The sequence below is a fragment of the Eschrichtius robustus genome, chromosome 5 (genome assembly GCF_028021215.1).
Source record: "Eschrichtius robustus isolate mEscRob2 chromosome 5, mEscRob2.pri, whole genome shotgun sequence".
In the NCBI taxonomy this organism is placed as follows: Eukaryota; Metazoa; Chordata; class Mammalia; order Artiodactyla; family Eschrichtiidae; genus Eschrichtius; species Eschrichtius robustus.
In genome coordinates, this window is record NC_090828.1 from 70,514,241 (window position 1) to 70,536,505 (window position 22,265).

General features: G+C 33.6%; 1 protein-coding gene across 3 annotated transcripts in view; it reads right to left on the reverse strand.

Moving 5' to 3' along the window:
• SLC4A10 (solute carrier family 4 member 10) overlaps positions 1-22,265 on the reverse strand; it is a 208,257-nt gene that overhangs the window by 120,687 nt on the left and 65,305 nt on the right. For all 3 annotated transcript variants that reach the window (XM_068545005.1, XM_068545006.1, XM_068545004.1), the window contains exons 4-6: positions 21,062-21,200; positions 10,574-10,734; positions 3,403-3,591 (exon numbers count right to left, since the gene is read on the reverse strand). In XM_068545005.1, the coding sequence (XP_068401106.1) occupies positions 3,403-3,591; positions 10,574-10,734; positions 21,062-21,200 (489 nt within the window). The remainder of the gene's footprint in view (positions 1-3,402; positions 3,592-10,573; positions 10,735-21,061; positions 21,201-22,265) is intronic.

Below are 22,265 nucleotides of genomic sequence, written 5' to 3' on the forward strand. Positions count from 1 at the left end.
TTTCAGAGTTCTAATGTTAAAGAAGATATGATTTTTCTATTATTTTTTTGCTGTTGCTTTGCCAAATATAACTATCACTTTTTATTGAGACATCAGAATCAGACACTTAATTCTCACAGTTTTGATGCTTAATGAAACGTGAAAGTTAAACACAGCATGGCGGCATTAAAAATGCCTGGTGAAACCATAGCATCCGGCATCTTAGCCCTTAAGAGCATGTGCAGTACACCAAGAAAAAAATTATACAAAATAGTTAAGTTAGCGTATTCGGAGGAGTGACTGACAAATTATCACAAATCACTAAAAATGTAATGAACAAAATAGTGCAGATGGAGGAGAGGAGCAAGAAAATTACTGTCTTGTAAATCTAATCTATAAAATGGGAAAGAACCCCATTTGGTCTGCAGATTGAAATATCTGAATGTTTAACCCTTGGGACTACTACCAAGGTAGCATGTTCAAGGACCAGGTCAACTAAGGAAGTAGAAACTTTATTCTATATGACTCTTTTAGAGTTCTGTATATAAGCATCAGTTTGTTTTCTGAGGGAATTTCAATTGTTTCATTTCTAAAGTAAAGGTATATTAAACAAGAGAAGGCTTATTTCCATCCCTATGCTTGGCAAGGAAAATGTTTTCTGTTTTCAAGTCTCTAGAAGATACTCACTCTATTTAATTCCTAGTCTATAATCTTAATTTTAAAAACAGGTCAGTTTTTGCCTGATATACGCTACTGAAGAGTTTTTTTTTTTTAATAATGAGAATATTATTTTTACCATTTTGGATGTATTGAAATCCTTCTGTATCTCTCTGTACTACTGCACAAAAAAATTAAATCTCTACTGCATATTTTGAAGCAGAATGTCAAATCTATATTTACAGCTATGAATTTTGATTTTTGTTTATCTAGAGTTTATCAGTTGTTAGAGTTCATAAGTAGATTGAGAACCTAAGTAATAAAGGTCTTTCACACTTCTTTTCACTTCTGGATAGGAGATTTATTTCTAAATTGGTGAAGTCTATTCACATTTTCAGAATTCTTAACACACATAATTATGCAAAGTGTGTGAGGAAGCAAAACAGAGTCACAAGGAGGTGTTATAAGCCTAGGCTTAGGAAACCACTTCTGACAGCATACTCTTCAACAATACTTAATTGGATATATGAATCTTATTAGAAATGTTTCCAAGTTTTTATTACCCTAATGTATGCCTCAAAAGGATCTGTATGTGTTCAGATAAAGGCTGATTGTACAGATGGTGACAGAATCACTTCAGAACTACTCATATTCTAGTTTTCAGAAAAACTAAGCAATTGCCTGAATAAGACAAAAAGTAGGCTCTCAGAAAAACTCTGTATCTATATGTATCTATATGTGGAATTTACGATTTAAAGCTATAATTCTGTCACCTCTTCCTATGTTTAAGGAAAGTTTAGAGCTGTAACAAGCAGTGTGTCCAGGTCTACATGACATTACAAAAAATAATTCATCCAGTGAATTCAGTACTCTCCAAAAACATAATGCAATAAAATCATTTGATAGTAAACGTTATCCCCAGTGAAATTTGAGATATACAGCTAGTTCACAACCCAAAATCCTTGCATCTTTGAATAAACACATAACATTCTCATAGACATATATTTTATGGTCTGATTTCCAGTAAAGGTAATGAAATAAAGGCAGAAGTTTATTTTTATAAAATGTGCTTGCATTCATAGAGATTTAGTTAATGAGAATATTTTAATAAGGTCTTTAGAATCACGTAGACATAAGTTCATAGTCAAAATTAGTAAATATCTTAATCTGTTTTCTTAATATCATCATATCAAATAAATGCTAGTATTGTAAGCATAATAAAAGTACTATATTTATAATAAGTTTCAGAATATAAAAGCTTCATTTTATCAGTTTCATATATAACATATTTTAAAGCAAATTGTGATTTAGAATATGAATATATTTTAAATATATGATGTAATTCAAAGCAAGTTATAAATCCTCAAAATATCCAGTGGGATCTGCAAATACAAGTTGTTATATACCATAAAGCACTCATAACACTTTTATTGAACTTAATATATGCACAACTACAGAGTCTTCAATATAACAATGATTTACACATTCAGTCAGTGAAGAGTTTTTAAAAAAATCAAATGAGTATTTCAAAAATTATTTTGCCATTTAGAACTAGTTCTGTGTTCTGAGACAACAGTACATCTAACCATCTTTATTGATTTATTAAAGTATTTCTTCTATTTGTGTATATTTGATTCAGTAGTATGAAAACTGGTAAAAATTCCCATATAAAGCAGAATCTGAAAAAAAATTCATTTTCATGCGTTTGTATATAAAGCATCTCTGAAGCTTTTGAAAATAGGAGTGAAATTACATAAAGTCCATGCTGTCAATACACATGCTTAGTCTATTTGTGGAAATCGGAGTCTTTCTAGCAAAACATTTGAAATTACTTTTCATTAATTTGTATCTTTTAAAACTGGGAACTTTTATAGCTAGTGGAAGTATAACCAATTCATATCATCCTCATGGTAACTTCATTTTCCTTCACAAGACTGATGGAAAGGATGAATGATAAGAGATTTCTAAGCAACTTCCTTAATGTAAAAGATGAAGGGTCAAATGGATGCAAAGAAAGAACAAAATACAGAAGGATAAAACAATCAGAAACGCTGTATTTGCTTCATGATTGCCAAGAAGTAAGTCATGAATGACTGCTAGAAAACAATGGTTGTTTTCTATCAATTCCTATCAATAGTTGTTTACTATCAAATGATAATGGCTCATCTATGTTGGTGAGCCAAGATGGTAAGTGCGGTGGCTCCATGGACATTGATGATGTAGTACTGCAAAGAGCAATGAGCCCATGAACTAGAAATCAGGCTTAATATATGTAGAGACACAAGTAATGCACTAGCTGCTCTTTTCAACTGTAATCTAGAAAGGGATTTGTTGACCATGAGCAACATGAAGCCAATATCTTTTTTTCCACAATCACTAAATGTTGATCATTATTCATTTTAACTAAAAGACCTTACGTCAAAGCATTGCATTACATTCTCAAGCTATGAGACAAAGACTAGGGCCTTATTTGTGATGCAATTGACACTCAGTTTATGTTTGCTACATTTGAGCGTATAACTTCTTATTAGATAAAATTTCCCTTGCATTCTTTCATGAGCCTTTCAGGAAACTTTAAATCTTTGTTAATAAAATTTCTACAATTTGATGCCTGCTAATAAAACAATACATGAATATGAAAAGAAACAATTCTACCACAACAATCTGAATTTCAATAGATCATTTTCAAGTAAGACATATTTTAAAGGACTTTGATATTTCAGACAACTATAATAAACGATAAGAGTACAATAAAGAAATATTTACCATTTTTATCCATGGAATTTGGTTCGGATTGTTTCTTGCCAATATCAGCAAAGGAACGAACAATGGGAATCCTATTGGTGAGTTTTTTCTGATTCTGGTGGTGGTGCTGTTTCATCAGTGCCTCATGGACCCTGTGGCGTACATCATCATTGAGCTGACCTGAGCTCACTTGTTGATCAAGGACCATATCTGAAGAGCGAAGGCAGAAAGAAAATGAGCACAGCTTTCCTGTAATGTTCCAGTAGTGAACCACTGAGTCCAAATATGCATACCCTAGATAATATTATTCCTCTTAAAATAAGAATGAATTCCTTTAAAAAATCTCTAAGTATGGTCTTAGAAACAGAAGTTTGTCTTTCTTTGTAGAAATGCTACACAAGAAAGATTTGGGAAAATAAACCATTCATTTTTAAGTATGTAATGATCTTATGGAGTTTTATTTTTCAAACAGGAATAGTTGTATCGAGAACAAAGTGCTTTATGTTCTCCATTATTCACACTGACGAGAGGGAATAGTATCAGGAGTAATATAAATATAATTAGCATGTTTAAAATTAAAAAGTCTCATACATATATTTTAATATGGTTTTCCTCCCTTTTTCTAGTAGAGAATAATTTCCATGTTTCTTCCTTAAGTCCATCGGTTAAAATCTGATGCAAGGAGGCTTAGGCAACTACCTAGCTGGTTGCATTTGGAGAGTAAACAATTCTTTCACATTAATATAAAGTCAGTCCTCTCAAACCTTCCTTGATAATGTGTTTATATTTTAGAAAACCTTCTATAACCATAAAACAAAGAATAAAAGGTGAGATTTCAGAAGGCTGTAACTAAGCAGGTTGATATTTACCATATGTGTCAGAAATGCCTATAAAATGAGTAGATGAGTTCTTGGTAATACAAAGATCACCTCAATAAACCTCAGTGTAATTAATCTGCTTTCATATGATCAACTATTAACTGTATTTGATTTTCTGAGGTGCTAACTCCTTATGTAAAGCAGATTACAATGCATTGCCTCCCGCTGCCCCACTGAGTACACTGAAGATTTGAAAATTAGCAGAATCCTCCTTTCCAAACAATGTTTTCCTTCAGTGCGAAAAGGAAATGACTGGGGAAACAGACTTGGATCACTGTCCCACATTCCAGCCGTGTGGCCTTGTAAAGTTGAATAATCGCAGTGTCCTTATTTCTAAGACAGAGGTAATAGCTATCTCATAACAGCATTGTTGCCAGGACATAAGGCACCTAATGCACTGATTGGAATATTGAGGCCCTCAGTAAATACTTCCCAGTACAAGATTTTCTTTGCAATTTCCTTTAAGTGGGTTATGGGCTCATGGTTTAAATTTTTTGCTGGTTTTAAATCATTTATCTGTATTTTATAATAGTATATCAAGCAGAGGCAAAGTTGGATTTATCAATAACAGAAAACCCAAATCAAACTATCTAAAACAATAAATTTCACTGGCTTACATAACAGAAAGATCAAAGTTAGGTTGGATTTAACTCCATTTCTCTGTGATTTTGTCAGCTTCCCCCTCCTCGAGGTGTGAGCTTTAACCTCAGGCTATTTTCCTTATGGTCATAAGGTGGCTGCCAGCAGCAACAAGGAGATACACATCTTTGTTCATATCAGAGACTCTTTGCCTTTTTGTGACTTTTTCTTAAAAGGAAAGTTCTTTTCCCCCTACCCAGGAACAATTCTAAGCTCAACTGACATAGTCCTGTCTATGCTGAGCCAATCACTGACAAAGAAGATGGGATCCCCAGTTGGCTTAGACTAATCAAGAACTGCCCTTCACTGTGGAGTCATTTCCCTAAACCAGAGGTAGACAAACTTTTTCTGTAATGGGCCAGATAATAAATACTTTAGGCTGTGCAGGCCATACAATCTCTGTCACAACTACTCAACTCCATTTTTATAGCATGAAAGTAGCCATAGACAACACGTACACAAATTACCATAACTGTGTTTCAATAAAACATTTTTATGGATACTAAAATTTGAATTTCATATAATTTTCATGTTGCAAAATATTGATTTTCTTTTTATTATGTTTCAGTCATGTAAAATGTAATAACCATTCTTAGCTCACATGCCTAACAAAATCAGGCAGTGGCCATATTTGCACATAGAGCATAATTTGCCAACTTTGCTCTATCACTTGGCTGTTTACAATGGAAAGAGGTAGAATGCATGTCTGAGAATCAGCCATAATGTCCACTATAATTACCTCCAAAGTCTCTTCCAGTTCTGAAAATGGATGATAGTATAGAATATTTAAACTTATATCTCAGTTTTTTGGAGATCAGTAGTTATAAAACCCTTGGATTAATTTGAAATAAAGGAAATGATAAATTGTCAACATACATGACTTTACACTGCAACTTTGCTAAGATGGAAAAATGTATATAAAATATGCATTATATACTTCATAATAGGAGTTGTAAAGTAGATTATTCAGACACCAAAAGGATATCATCATACAGCAGTTTCATCTGAAAGCCATGATATGTATCCCCAGTTCAGTATTCTAATCAGAATAAAAATTAATCATGTAATAAAACATGCACATGGTTATAGTTTTTCATTCTTATCAAAGCACAGTCTTTCCAGGCCTAAGCACTACAAAAAATAAGTCACTAGCTTCAAAGTTTTTCAGAGATAAGGTCTTTATATAAAACAGTTACACAAGATAAAGTAAATAGAAAAGAACACTTATCTGCTCATTAGTCACAGAAATACATAGTAAACTCCTTTAAGGTATAACATCACCAAGCAATGTCTTAATGAACTGGAAAAGTTAATCAACTTGCTTAAGAATATAACTTATGCTAAGGTGAAATTTAAGTATCAAAGGGAATGTGATTCACTAATCACTTGCATTGTTCTCTTCACCACTGTAATATATATTAGTATTAACCTTGAAAAGTAAGAAAGGATAATGGGCCATAATGGCTTTAGGCCCAGAGTCAAGACCAACAATCTCAGCAGGCTATGATGCCTCAATAGTACAGTCCAGACTGCCAAAGCTCAATGCCAGGATCTGGATGATAAGAGAAGAAGCAAGAAGAAAAGGGATAAATCGGTCACAGTCTTCTAGCACTAAACAGGCTCCAGAAAAACTAGCAGCATTTGTGTAGAAAAACCTCAGAAAGCGAAAAAATACTTTTCATCCTAATCAGGCAATTATTTTATCATGATCAATCCATTTTGACTATTGAATGAAAGCCTCTAGAGACCATGAGATTTTACAGACTCTATATAAATCTCCACCTCTTTAAAGATGATCATATAACTGCTTTGTCTTAAAAATCCATTGTCTTCAAAGATGCTGGGGGAGAAGTGGGCAATAGGGGGTTCTAAATTTTACAGTTTGGTTGACACTACTAACAGGAGTGTATGTAATAAAAATGTAAACTACCATAAGAAAACTTACTTTCCAGACCAAGGATGGTAATGGCATAGGCATTATAAAATATATATATGGCTATTAACATACTCCCAAATCTGCAGAGTATATTCAGTGGAGCAAACTATGGATTTTTCCTTTGATGAAAGATTTTAAACAACAAGAGTTGTTTTAATGAGTTGAGAACTATGATTGCTAATCTGTCCATGGTACTAACTTTGGTTTGGTTTTAATATCTTACCCTCATTGACAGCAATAGGTTAAAGTAGACATACTGCAGAGGTAATATTTCCATTATTAATCTTTACAGTGCTGAATTTAAAAGAGATTAACATAAACCGTAAAATTTCCTATAATTTATATGAATATAATTGAGAAGCATTTTTAATACAATTAATCTCCATATCAGAATAAATCAGGATAAGAAAATATATCTGGAGAATTTTGGATTTGAAAAGTTAAGTAATATTTTGAAGGAAGAAGTTTAAATTTATTGAGTTCCTTAAAGCATTGGGAAATAGACACTTTTAAATTAACTTTATCCAAAAGAAAATCCTACTTTAATTACACCAGAAATTCTTGACAGACCTGCCAGATACAAATGGGATTTTCTCCTGCTAAGTCTACAAAAATCTCTTTAAAGAATTATTTAAGAGTCTATTAAAAACATATCAGAACATTGATATAAAAATCCTTGACCATTCTAAAACAATATCTGGGTCATATTCCTCTACTAGGAAATGTCTAGAAAACATTAAGCTGCAGAGCCTGTGCATTTGCAAAGTACTAGGGCTTAGAGCCCTTAAAGATAAACTATTATATCTAGCTTTTGCAAAACAGAAACTAGTGACTAATACATTAGCAACTGCCTAACATATAGAAAAGTATGATAAATAAGAGGTGAAGAAAAAGTTCCAAATCTTAATCACTATAGTCCCAAATTACCATGAAATAGAATAAAACAGAATTTATGATTATAGATTAATCAAAAGAAATTATTGCCATCTCTGCAAGTGTTACCTGTAATGTATCACTTTCTATTTATCTGTTTATAAAATGGAGGAAATAGTCTCCTCCCTACCTCATAAGGCTTCTGTGATAATTAAATATAGTAATGGATGTGAAAATACAAAGTTAGAAATCTTCAAAATGTAAAACATTTACTACACACTTAGTAATACAGCTAAATTGTCACAAAGTAAAAATATCAATAAGTAAACAATAAGAAAATAATTACAAGCTATCAGAGAAACTGTATTAATGAGATTTTATTGAGGGCAGAAATAAATACCTTTGGATTAAATACACTAAATTAAAATTACTCAAAGAGAGAGAATCTCTTCTCATTAATGATTGAAAAGGAACCTAAGGAAACAACGATCAACACAGGTACTCGTAATCCTATTTTTCTACGTGGTGTTAACTCTAAACTACTGACCTTTTCTGAACGGCAGTTTACACTGTTGTACACTGAAAGTGGGACATTAAAAAAGTTGGTCTACTTTGGAGGCAGAAAAATACAGACTAATTAGAAGAGAAGAAAGAATACTAAAAAGCTATTTGGGATATTGAGACTTCCACTGAACTACTTTCATTTGTAAGAATAGACTTAGAAAATGTAATTTGCTTTAAAAAGCTAGATTCAACAGAGCTAACAACCTTTACATATTCTACAGAGTTGAGCTTGGGGAAGAGGGCAGGTTTAGGGAAAGGAAGCATAAGTTTAGACAACAAAACAAAGCTAAGGTGATAAACAACAGAGTTTTAGTCAAATTATAACAGGAGAATATTTCCTGGTAGAAATAAATTCCTAAAGAAAGCATTAGAAATTACATGTTTTAAGAAATTTAAAGCCTGGTAAAACTATGAAGAGAATTTTCTGAGGCTAATTTTGCCTGGTTGAGGAATTTGACAGCTTCATTACATACAGCCAATCCAAAACTCATTTGAATTAATCCATTTTCAAAGGTAATGCCGTCACTGACATAAGTAGCAGAAATGAACTCCTTATTTTGGGCAAGACCTTTAACCTTCTGAGTCACTTTATTTATGAAGGATAACAATAATAATACTAAGCCCCAAGTTTGTGTTGAGTATCAAAAAGATAGTTGTAGAATTACTAAAAAGAGCTTCCTAAACTGCAAAGTACTAGGAAAAACCCAGCCATTTCATTCATAATTAAAACATAAAAATTTTTATTGGGTATCAGCAATACCCCATAATGTAAAGCTAGGAAATTGAATTGGATGGCTACTATAACAGCGTTCTCAGGAAGTTTGCTAATTTCCATGTTAATCATTTCCTTAAGTCTTGATTTAGTGTGACCTGTTACTGTAAACTGTGTTCTTCCAAAAAGTATACTGTATTTAACTTTATATCGTCGTTTAGGCTCTAGTTCTGTATTTTAAAGTGTAATCTCTTTATAGGTGTTGTATGAAACTGAGGGGAGGAAAGCTCATCTTTCCTGTTTTTTGTGTGTGTGTATTTTTGTTTGTGCTTAATATTGTGAGCCAAAATATCTCTCCATGCTTACTTTTTTTCACACATATTGCAATGTGTGTATGCCTATCAGCACCAACAACCAAATAAATAATTTTAAAGGAATTAACAACAACCATTTCAAGCCATCTCTTTCTTCAGACAGTAGTTGTAGTGTAATAGAAGGAACATGGAGCTTAAAGTCAGAGGCCCTTAAATGGAACTTGAACCATGAAAGTTTCAGAATTTCTATTTTCTTATTGAAATATGGGAATGCACTTACTTTATGAGGTTATTCTGAAGATTAAATTAGATACATTATTTTTCTAATACAATATTTTCTTGTTTATGTGATCCAGAAACACACAGAGTGTTTTGGGTTTTTTTCCCATCTCTACAATATAATTAAGACACTGAAGTCTCTCTGAAGTCTTTCTACTCCACAAATAAATTCCACATGGAACTGCTTTTATTTTTTTCCAAACTAGGAATTTTTAAAACTGCCTGAGTCCTAGCTTTGTTTTTATTTTTAAAAACCTCCATTAACCATTAATGAAATGGTTACCCTTACAAAACTCATTTCTGTGTTTTTTTGTATTATTTTGTTTTTACTAAAATGTGTTTGTCTTTCAGCTGAAAAGATATAGGAGTTCTTTGCTTTTATTTCCAGAGTAACAGTAAGATGCTTCCTAAATATAACTGCTTGTGTGATAGAGCCATAATAGACTTCTAGTACAAATCATTCATCCCAGAGGCAAGCCATAGTTTCAATTACAAACTAATCTAAACTGCATCACTTGGCCTCCTCTGGAATTCAAGATTTTTAATTCAGTTTAAAATAAATGGCCATACCTTTCTGTTCTATTCTAAGATAACATTTTTCCTAATTACTGAAACTTTTTCATTTGGTTATTTCATGTATTTGAATATTGAAAAAAAAATCAGTCTCTAGCTTTATGGATTTTTCCTTCAATTTTCTAATGGTGACAGTCTAATTACATATGATGGTGAAAAACAGTATATGCTAAATGGAAACCAAGGTATATAGATTCTTGTTCTAGACTTGCCACTGGCATGTTAGACCATATTTCTTTGAGATTCAACTTCTTTTATCTTAAATGAGGTGGTAAAACAAAGTTATTTTTGAGGTCTCATACACTGATCATGAGAATTAATTTCCTAACAGTCACACGTGTACAGAATTATAAGAAAAAGGGAATAACAAAAATCAGCTGTACCCACAAGTGTGAAATAGACGAAGGAGAATAAAAGGATGTACCTGCGATTTCTTCTAAAGTGTTGGCATGCATGTCCAGCAACACAGTTCCATTCAGAATACAACTTCTCAACTCAAACAAGCTGTGCAGTGAAAGAGTGGCCACATAAGGCTTGCTCCACCTTTCCCCTCCATCTTCCACATCTTCTTCAAACTTCAACCACCTATACAAATAAATATTACTATAATTTTTTAAAATTTGTAACACGTTTTTATTTCACCATTACCCTGCTATAAAATTATTCTTAAAACAAAGCACATTAAAAGAGGGCCATTCCAAGATGAAAAAAAAAGAAAGGGGGGTGAATTTTAGCCATAAGTATAAAACAAATGATTTTACTACCATAAAGACACTGATATTTATGGCACAAATATTTCCATAAAACATGCATTGCATTCACTTTAAGAGATCTCCCTTCAGGCATTAAATTACCTAATTTTGAATTTTTCCCAAGTTACAAATAAATATTATTATCAGCACATTGAATATTACATTGTAGATGAATGAACCTTTATCCCAACAACAAAAGGTAGAAGTATAAAGCTATTCACATTACTTCTTGGTTTCAAGGATTTCAGAAGTAAGTAAAAGCCAGCCCAAGTCATCTGGTTTATTTCATTTTAATTCCATTTAACAAACATTCTTTTTGTCATTGAAAGATATGTTTAAAACAAAGAAAAACTCAGTTTTTTTAATTAATCTTTCTAGCACTGAAAAAATATACTAATATAAACGTTTAGTCAGTGGTCACAGGGAATCTGTTGTAGAACTAATAAAGAGAGTATACTGCATGGAAAGATAACGGTGGTTGAAAAAATGCAAAAGAAAATGAAACAGTACTCATTTTTCTTTTAGTGGGAGGTCTTAAAACAATATTTGAATCTCTTGACAATTTTGCCCTTTGATTTTTAGGGAAGCTAGTATAATTTGGGGACTATTCTGTAGGAAAAATACTTATTAGGCCTGTTTGAATGAAATCTAGTGATTGTAGTCACCTCCTAGGGACTAAATTTATGAGAACTGAGCTCAGCCCCCATTCCCTGAGTGTTCCTGCCAGGGCCAGAGAATAGGAGAAGAACCTTGATAACACGGTGCCAAATGGGAGACCACTGTCTTCTTGGAATGAAATGAGTAGTAATATCTGAGATTGTTTCTAACTAAGACAACTGGAAGGGATAAAGAGAAATCAATGATTTTACTGCTCTGGCACTAGCACTAAATCTCTTATTCTTTTAGGGACTTGCTTTTTAATCTTAGTAGATAACCAAATTAATTCCACCATTTCTAATGAACCCTAGCCTAAATGCCTCTCCTTTCTCCATCCCCCACCATTTTCCTCATTTTTTCTCTCCTTGTCACTTTTGCGCTAACTTCCTCTCTCCATGCAATATCACTCAAACTTCCTATCTATATGATATTTTATTACTGTTTTGTGTAATCAAATGACCCAACTCCAACTCCAACAGAGGACATCTTGTATAGTTAAGAACCAGTATATCGGCCAGCTAAAAAAACTAACCAAAAGGGCTAGTCAGAAAGATTAGTGTGTAGAGTTCCAAGAAAGATAAAGACAGCTATGGACCTGTCCTCAGAGTTCAAGGACGAAAACGTCAGGAAGTAAAAAGGAAACTAATAGGGAAGAACAGTTATGCCTGCCAAAAATTTACAGGCATATATTTATGCCTATCATAAGTTTAGAGAATGCTTGAAGGTTGAAAAAACTTATATTTAAGCACCAATCACTGACAGTGTCTCTTCAAATGGTGACAATTTTATAGAGTATTTTTGTCTATGCAGTTGGGAATTTTTTTCATTTTAGTGAATCTTAACGATTTTCAGCCCTTTACAGGGCCATAATGCATCACAGATCATGGGATGGTCATTAATACTGCTCACCAACTATAACTAGTTCTCCCTCTCTTCTTAGTAAAGAGTAGGATATCACTACCTGGCTTTCTTTTAACTGGGTGAGGCCACTGTTGACAAAGAATTGTGAGCAGAAATTATCTGTGCCACTTCCAGACTGGAGTTTTTCATTGCTAGGATGAGACCCTCTGGAGCTCTTTTTCCCTTTGTGGCCACCAGCTATGTTCAAGATGTAGGCGGTTCTATCATCCAGAGTCTCTGAGTAACGACTAGTGCAGTGGTGCAAGCCTCCACTGATTCAGGATGGACATGTATCATGAACCATAAATAAACCTTTGTGATTTTAAGCTTTTGAAATTACAGGATATTTTTTCTAGCATAATTTAGCCTATCCTAACTGATACAAATTTTAGCAATTCATACCAGCATCAAGTTCCTAATTAGAATTAATGGTGAGAGTGAATACACTTTTGATAAATATAATAATCTAGTATTTCTTGTCAGGTATAAAAGTAAGGCCATGGTCACATTGTGAATGTCAATATCTCCAAGGATCAACCTCTTGACAGACATTTTGAAATGGGATAGTACTGTGGAAAGTGCATTGGACTAGTTGGGAATAAAAAGAAATCTAGGTTTTGGGCCCTACTCTGTATCTAAATTGCTGTGTGACCAAGGGAAAGTCTTTCAACTTCTCTGGGCCACAGTTTTCTCATCTGTAAAATGATGAGACAAATTCAACACATTCAAAACTTGTCCAAGATCACCTAGTCACTAATCTAGTCAAACCAGATCAACTCCAACTGTTCTTGTTTTTCTCCAGAGTCTGTGCCCATTTTCTACCATAATACAATTACTTCAGTTGGATTTACGGACTTTTTTTAGCTCAGATATCTTACGCTAAAGCCTATAGTGAAAACAACGGATTTAACATTTAATTTTCGTCCTTGTCTGGAACAAATCTCAAGTTGAAAAATGTTCTGTGTTCTCTCCCTCTCGTCTTATGTTATCCACAGAAGGTGTACCAAGAGAGTGGACACAACTTTTATTGAATCTTCTGTCACCTTATATACTACTCACATATGACGTGGTTTTTCAGACAAAAAGAATAAAAGAAGGGAGTCTTTACAGCGTCACTTATGCTGGTGTTATTTTGACTGAAGAACCTTGTTAGATTTGGAATCTAGTTTCCAGTCTGTTGTGCAGTAAAGAAGAATTAGGGGGCTTCCCTGGTGGCGCAGTGGTTGAGAATCTGCCTGCCAATGCAGGGGATACGGGTTCGAGCCCTGGTCTGGGAGGATCCCACACGCCGCGGAGCAACTGGGCCCGTGAGCCACAATTACTGAGCCTGCGCATCTGGAGCCTGTGCTCCGCAACAAGAGAGGCTGCGATAGTGAGAGGCCCGCGCACCGCGATGAAGAGTGGCCCCCACTTGCCGCAACTAGTGAAAGCCCTCGCACAGAAACGAAGACCCAACACAGCCATAAATAAATAAATAAAATTTTTTTAAAAATACGTTTAAAAAAAAAGAATTAGGGTCATAAAAGGGTGTAATTCTGTTTGGTGGACTATAGATTTCTCATTTCTGGAGCTCTGGTACTTTCTGTCATCTTTCTATATAGAATTGCTACTAAAATGTTGTATTTAAAATTTTCACTCAAGAAATCCTGAAAAGAGTGTTGATACATTACTAAAAAAACCATATTGTTTCTTAATTACTTAAGTATAAATCTATAGACTGACCCATACAATAATATTGTTTGTAAGTTGTAATAACGCTAATAATAAATTCATTTTTAAATATCCATGGGCTTCTTGATCTATGCAAAATGATCCAACCCCTTCTTCCAAGGGAATTTATAGTTAAATTTTACTTCCAGATAACAGTGAAAATAATTAAATAAGTAACGAAGCATCTACATCATTTTATCTTGGTTCCTTTGAAAGGGAATATTTAGATTAAGAATCTTGAGAAGATATGGGGAGGGGGGGTGTACGTGTGTTTGTGTGTGTGTGAAAACCACCACCATAATCAAGATACAAAACTGTTCCATCACCACAAATGAGCTTCCTTTATATTCCCAATCTTCACCCTGTTTCTTTCCCCTGGTAATCATTAATCTGTTCTTCATCACTATAGTTTTGTCATTTTGAGGATGTTATGTAAATAGAATCATATAGTTTGCAACTTTTTGAGATAGACATTTTTTTCACTAAAACACAATGCCCTTGAGATCCATCCAAGTTGTTGTATATATCAATAGTTTGTTCCTTTTTATTGTTGAAAAGTATTCCACTGTATGGATGTACCAAAGTTTATTTAGCCATTCACCCACTGAAGGATATTTGAGTTGTTTATAGGTTTTTGCGATTACAAATGAAGCTGCTATGAACATTCATGTAGAGGTTTTGTGTGAACATAAGTTTTCATTTCTCTAGGATAAATGCCCAAGACTGTGATTGCTGAGTCATATTTACTAATGCATGCTTAGTTTTATAAGAAACTATCAAACTGTTTTCTAGAGCAGTGCTACCATTTTACATTCACACCAGCAATAGCTGAGAGATCCAGTGTCTCTATATCTTCACCAGCATTTGCTATTATGACTTTTTTTTTTACTTTAGTTATTCTATTAGGTGTGCAGTGGTATCTCATAGTGGTTTTAATTTACATTTCTCTAATGACTAATGATGTTGAACACCATTTTATGTGTTTATGTGCCATGTGTATCTCTTCTTTGAAAGGCCTGTTTTTTTGCCCATTTTTCCAATTGATTTGTTTTCATACTGTTGAACATTTAGAGTGCTTTACATATTCTAGATATAATATTTTTGTCAAATATATGGTTTCCGAATATTTTCTCCCTGTCTGTAGTTTGTCTTCATCCTCTAACAGGATTTTTCACAGCAAAAAGTTTTTAATTCTGGTGAAGTCCAATTTAAGAATATTTTCTTTTCTTCTTTTATTCAAAAGATTGTGTTTTTGGTATCATGCCTAAAAACTCATCTTCTAGCCCTAGGTCCTGAAGATTTTCTCTTATGTTTTCTCTAACATTTGTATAGCTTTATGTTTTACATTTAGATTTATGATTAATTTGGAATTAATTTTTGTATACACTGTGAAGTTTAGATTGAAGTTAATATTTTTTACCTATATGTAGATCTCTAATTGTTCCATTACCATTTGTTGAAAAGACAATTCTTCCTTCACCTTTGTCAAAAATCAGTTAGCTGTACTTGGGTTAGTTTTTCTTAGTTCTCTATTCTGTTCCATTGATCTACATGTCTATCTGAGAAGACATTTTAAAAACAAAAACTCCTTCCTTTAGAATAATTTCTTTCAAACTGGGGGCTTGATCTTTTAGACCAAGAATGGAGACTCTTGTGAGTTCCAAGCAGTTTGGATGGCCAAACATAAGTTATATGCATGGATGGTTTGATATAAGCATAGGTTTTATGAGTATTACAGGAGGAAACATAAGATACTTTCCATAAAAAGGAACCCACAAGTTACAAATATCAAGTTACTAAACATTTCAAGATTCAGTGTTTTATGCCAACTCCAGAATGATGCCAAAAGCTTTAAAAGATATTTAAATGAATATATTTTAAAGATACATAAGTATATCTCTCTTTTCTGTTTTTCATTCCATTTCATACTCCAAAGATAGAAATTAGCAGGTCTAAGAACACACCAAATCCTGTTTTAAGATTTGTAGTCACTGAATATACTGTCAGTTACAAAATGCCTGGTTTCAGTTAATGACCTAAAGTGCTGCAATTTATTCCAGTTTTCAAATAAACTCAGCTGACATTTATTTGAATAGCAAACCAAAGCAAACAAGAGTCTCACAGGCATGAATGAGATGTGATGGACAATGAAAAAAACAGAAATTGTAGGCCAACTTCATGACATTTTCTATGGGGGAGGGGTGGATTTAAACTCTGTTGAGATTATTTTCATTTCCTTCAGTATGTCTGTGTCTCTTTTCATCCATAATTAACACATTGGAATCTCTTTCTACTAAGCAACAACAACATAAAATAGGTGTTTCCTGAATTCTTTGAGGATTAAGTTGATGATAATCTCCTCTACAATACTCATATTAGAAATCTACAAAATAAAATTCCTCTGCAAATTAGAGATAGATGTTTTCTACAGAATTTAACTTTCTGTTTATTTTATTCTCACTAATTTAGTTTAACTTTTCTAATAATTTTTATTCTCTGATTCTACCCAAAAAGGGAGTAAAGGAGTTACCATATCATCCAAAATGATAGTCTTGGGGGAAGTCATGAATTCTCAAGAGAAAACATCCTTTTTGGGTAGAGTTAAGGATATGGAGGGTGAAGTGGGAACATGGTTAGAGTCGGGGCTGGAGATTAACATATGTAATCATAAAGTACCTATTTCAAGAGGAAAGGGGTATTAAAATATATCCCAACTTAGAGTTTATTGACATTAGCTGTTCTTAATTCATATTATTTTCACACCTCACATTGCACTGAAAAATCCTGATGACTTGACCCTTTACCAATTTTAAATATCAAATACCTCCACATCATCAATAAAATTGTTTTGATGTAATAATCTTTTTCCACATTACCATGTATGTATCAGAGGCCTAACTGCTATCCCTTTCCTTGCCTCTGCTGAGCTCATTTGTGGGAAGCATTTTTAAAGGGCAACCACAGTGAGTCAAGCATGTTGTCTCCACAACTGCACAGCTGTGGTATCTTTGGGTATTTTTCTATTAATAACATTATATGTTATTTATAAGCAGGACATTGTAATTGTGTTGATTTCATTAGCTCTGTCATATGGCTTCTTTTAGGGTTTTTAAAAAGTGAACAGCTGGTTTTCACAAACATTTATTAAATAATTATTATTCAAAAATTTAGCTTCAAAACCTGAAACTTTGCTTAAGTTTTACTTGGCAACAACAGTGGGCATGAATTATTCAAGATGTGATATGTGGCAGGTGCAATGTGCTGATAAAATATCCTTTTTATTTCTACTATTAGGGTAGAAAATTATTAATCCCCCTGGAATACTAATCAAAAGAAAGAAGTACTTCAAATGGTTATGGTAATGATTTATTAGAATTAAATTGCATTTGAACAATCAGATGGAGTCATGAATTAACTAAACTTAGTTTTGTGAGATGAACTAGGGCATCAAGAACAAAATTACTTCCACCACTTTAAAACCTACTCCATTTCTAAGTCCTCAGTAAACACGTTCTTTTCTTCCCTGACATGTTGTGTCTCAGCCAAAATTCATCTACTCTCCTCTTCAATGTCTGTTACTATTTTGATTGTTCATCAGATGTCTCCCAAACCTCAAATACCTGCACGGTGCATAAGGTTCCAGAAGCAGGGCTAAGAACACAAGTCCTATCTAACAACATTAGAGAATACTAATAAGTAACTGGGTCACCTCTCTCACTCTTTATAAATAAACAGCAACATGTTTTGATGGCTTAGGATAAACATGTTGTTCAAGTTAATCCATTAGAGCATGATAAAATCCTACCTGCTCAATTGTGACATGAAAAGAGCTAGATTCTAGCATTGCTCTGCTATCTCCTAGCTTGATGAAGAGTGGGAAAGTTACAAGGAAGTTACTGCTTAAAAGGAATAGATCACCATTTGATCTGGAAGGTGAAAAATCACCAACCATTTTAACAATAAGGGAGTTACTCCTGTCAAAACGCGTATTCCAATCTTACTTCTCAGCTCTATTCTGAGGGATGAGAGTGAAGAAAGAAATATAAAAGAAATGCTTCCAAAAAGTACTTCTCAGCAATTGATTAAAGAGATTCTAACCGGAGCTGTATCGTCATCATAACCACCAGATCTCCTTCCTTCAAGTCAGCCAGGAACACCTGTTTCTTAGAACCAGCTGAAGATGGATGCCTCTAACCTTAAACAGGGAGGTTTGCACTTCAAATTCCTTATCAACAACTCTTTAATCATGAAAGAGCAAAATGTATAACACTAATTGGTGGAGAATATGATCATGTATTGTTTTTCTGTCATCAAAGAAGATGAGCACACATATTATATCCTTGAAAATAATACTTAGTTTTTGATGCAGTTGGAAGAAAAAAATTAGGTAGATGGTTCTTAATCTCAAAATTTGCCAGGTCATATAAAAACTGTTTCAAATTTAGTTCTATATTTAAAATATTATAATAGCAACAGAAAGAATTTAATTTATGTAGTTTTTTCATTAAAAAAGGTAATTCACACAGAATAACATACCACCAGTTTAAGGCATTAAAAAACACGAGTAAAAAAATGAATGACTTGAAATAAAACAGGTAAAGGAAATGAACAGCTAGTTCTCAGGAAAAAAATAAAAACATATGAAAAGATGTTCAATCTCACTAATAATTAGAGAAATACAAATTAAAACACTGAGATTTATTTTGCATCTATAAAATTAGCCAAAATTTTTACAAGTTTGAGGATTTTGTGTGGCAAAGGTTTGGGGGAAATAAGCATTCTCATACATTGTTGAGGGAAGTATAAACTACCAAAACATTTTATGAAGGCAATTTTGCGATATCTATAAAAGTAAAAAAAAGTCTGCTCTCTTTGACACATAAATTCCACTGCTAAAAATTCACCCTACATGAATACCTACAAAATAATCCCAAAATATATGTGTAAATGATTATTGCAGCAATGTTTACAGCAAAAAACCCCAAAGCAACCTAAATCTCTATCAAGACTGGCTAAATAAATGAAAGTTCATCCATAACTAAATGTGATGCAGTCATTAAAGAGATTAAAAAGATTGAGTAATCTGTATTGATAATATGGAAAATGATCCAAATATATTAAGTGAAAAAGCAAGGCATGAACGCAGTATATAATACGTCTTATGTAAATATAAAAAAGGCATACATTACACGCAGATCTAGGCATTAAAATTTTTATGAAAAGATGTACAAGAAGCAATTAATAGTGATTACCTTTGAGGAGAAGTACTATGAAGAAGAGTAGAGCAATATTCTTGCTTTTTTACCTTTCTATGATTTTTGAATTTTAAATATTAGCAGTTAGTTTTATTTTTTTAATGTTAACAGAGATGAACTAGGTGAAAGCCATTTTTATCTTCTTCAATTTACTTTTAGTATATTTTAAATAAAAGAGAGCTACAAAGACCACTTAAACTATATCAAACAAGAATTAACCAGGCCAGTATTATTTATAATATTACCATAATTGAACATTTAATTCCACACTACCTCTGGCTAGAGTTAAGGCAATGATTAAATGCAAGACCTGAGACTCTATTCCTAAGGTCTACTGAATCTACATTTCAACAAGATCCCTGGTGATATGTATTCACATTAAAATTTCGGAAGCAGCAGGTAAAAGACAACCCTAGGCTTGCCCGCAGTTCCTAGTGCACACCTGTATCACAGCATTCATTATACAGTACTTAACAACTTTGTTTACTTATCTAAATCCTGCATTAGAGGTGAGGTTGTTAAAAGCAAGATCTAAGGTGTTTTTTTCTTTTTTTTTTTTAATTTTTTTTTAATCCTCATTCTTTTTTAAAAAAATTATTTATTTATGGCTGTGTTGGGTCTTCGTTTCTGTGCGAGGGCTTTCCCTAGTTGCGACAAGCGGGGGCCACTCTTCATCGCGGTGCGCGGGCCTCTCTTGTTGCGGAGCACAGGCTCCAGACGCGCAGGCTCAGTAATTGTGGCTCACGGGCCTAGTCGCTCCGCTGCATGTGGGATCCTCCCAGACCAGGGCTCGAACCCGTGTCCCCTGCATTAGCAGGCAGACTCTCAACCACTGCGCCACCAGGGAAGCCCTAAGGTGTTTTTTTTCTTTTTCTTTTTTTCTTGTTTTTCGTGTGGCTTGTGGGATCTTAGTTCCTCAACCAGGGATTGAACTCGGGCCCTCGACAGTGAAAGCACAGTCCTAACCACTGGACCGCCAGGGAATTCCCTAAGATTTTTGTTGTTGTTGTTCTATATCCATTGAACCTGGCACACAATAGACCATAAATGTTTGTTAAATAAATGAGTAAATAAGCAAGAAAGGATGACAGCAATTCATCAATTACATGGCAATATGGAAATACTAATTACAAATGACAGAAAAAGTAATTTCTTAAAAATTAATTTTAAAAACCACTATGTTTAAATGTATATGTATCCTAGAAACACATTACAAAATATTTTTACCCTCAACAAATCGTACATAAATTCAGGACTCCAACTAAAGTCTCTTATAATGTTTGCCCTTTCTTTTAAAAAGTCCCATATAATAGCACCAGTTGGGGCACAACCTAGCAGTTGAAAAGATAGAAATAGATTACCGTTAGATATCTACTGTTTTCCTGATGACACGCAAATTATGCTACTGCTTAAGACTGCGGCTGCTGCTGGTTCTGCATCACTGTTTACTCTAATTACAGCCTTCAGGTTTCATCCTGACCCATATCCCGTTATAGGATATGCCCAGGCCAGATGAGCAATTTCAGAAATCAGCAGCACTGATGGATGTTTGCAAAATTGTGGCATTAGATATCTCTCTTTCTACTAGCATGAACATTCTTTAGTATACCTTCATCCTTCAACAAAAAATATCCTCACCTGGCTGTTTCTCGCCATTCAGCACCCTCACCTTCACGCCAGCAAATCTCATCCAGTTCCGTAAAAAGGTCATGAGGGATGTGTTCCTCATCGTCATCCTCAGTTCCCAGAATAAACTGTACCCGCTGTGATGGGGTGTCTATGGAAATCAGAGACATGGACATGCATTATCACGACTCGGAGCTTAAAATGTTCCGGTCACCGCCTTCAACACCACTCCAAACTCACCTCTCCCCTGCCCCCCACACTGCAGCACGCAGCCAGAGTAGACTCGGGAAATTAAGACTAAATTTGGCATTATATTAAGTCTAGTATAATGCGGGATCATAAATATGTAAAATGTAAATATGTAATGTATCTATATTATCAAAGATAAAATCAAATGTGATGATTATTTTGGATTACTTATAACATCATGGAAACTATTTCTACATCTCTCTTATACACACACTCATTTTCTTTCATCACATATGCTACCTTTTATGGTAATATTCATGACTATGAATAGTAGACTATGATAAAATTCACTTATACTAAAACTGTGCTGAATATAATTCACCAAAGAACTCCCTTGTGATGCTTCTTTGTAGTCACAACCTTATCCCTCTCCTAACCCCTGGCAACCACTAATCTGGTCCCTACTGCTATAGTTCTGCCTTTTCCAGAATGCCATGTAAATGGAAACATACAATGTATAGCTTTTTAAGACTGTTGTTATTCACTTATCATAATGCCTTTGAGATTCTGAGATTTATCTGTGTCACTGAATGTATCAGTAATTCCTTCTTTTTATTGCTGAGTAATAGTCCATTGCAGGAGTGTACCATAGTTTTCTTATCCATTCACTTACTGCAGGGTATTTAGTTTACAATTTTTTCAATTATGAATAGAAGTACTATAAGTATTCTTGTACAGGTTTCTGTGTGAACATAAGTTTTTATTCTCTAGGGCAAATACCTAGGAGTAGGATTGCTGGGTTACCTGAGAAATGTGTTGTTCAATCAATACATTCGTGATGAAAATTATAAAATTTTATTGAATGATGTAAAAGTAGACCTAAATAAATGAATAAGTTTATATTAATGGGAAAGCCCAATAGTGGAAAACCATCTTGTAAATTCAATGTTATTCCAGTAAAACATCTGGTATTTTCAAACATTTTTTAAAACACAAGAGAATGAGTAAATCAGTAACAAGCAACAGT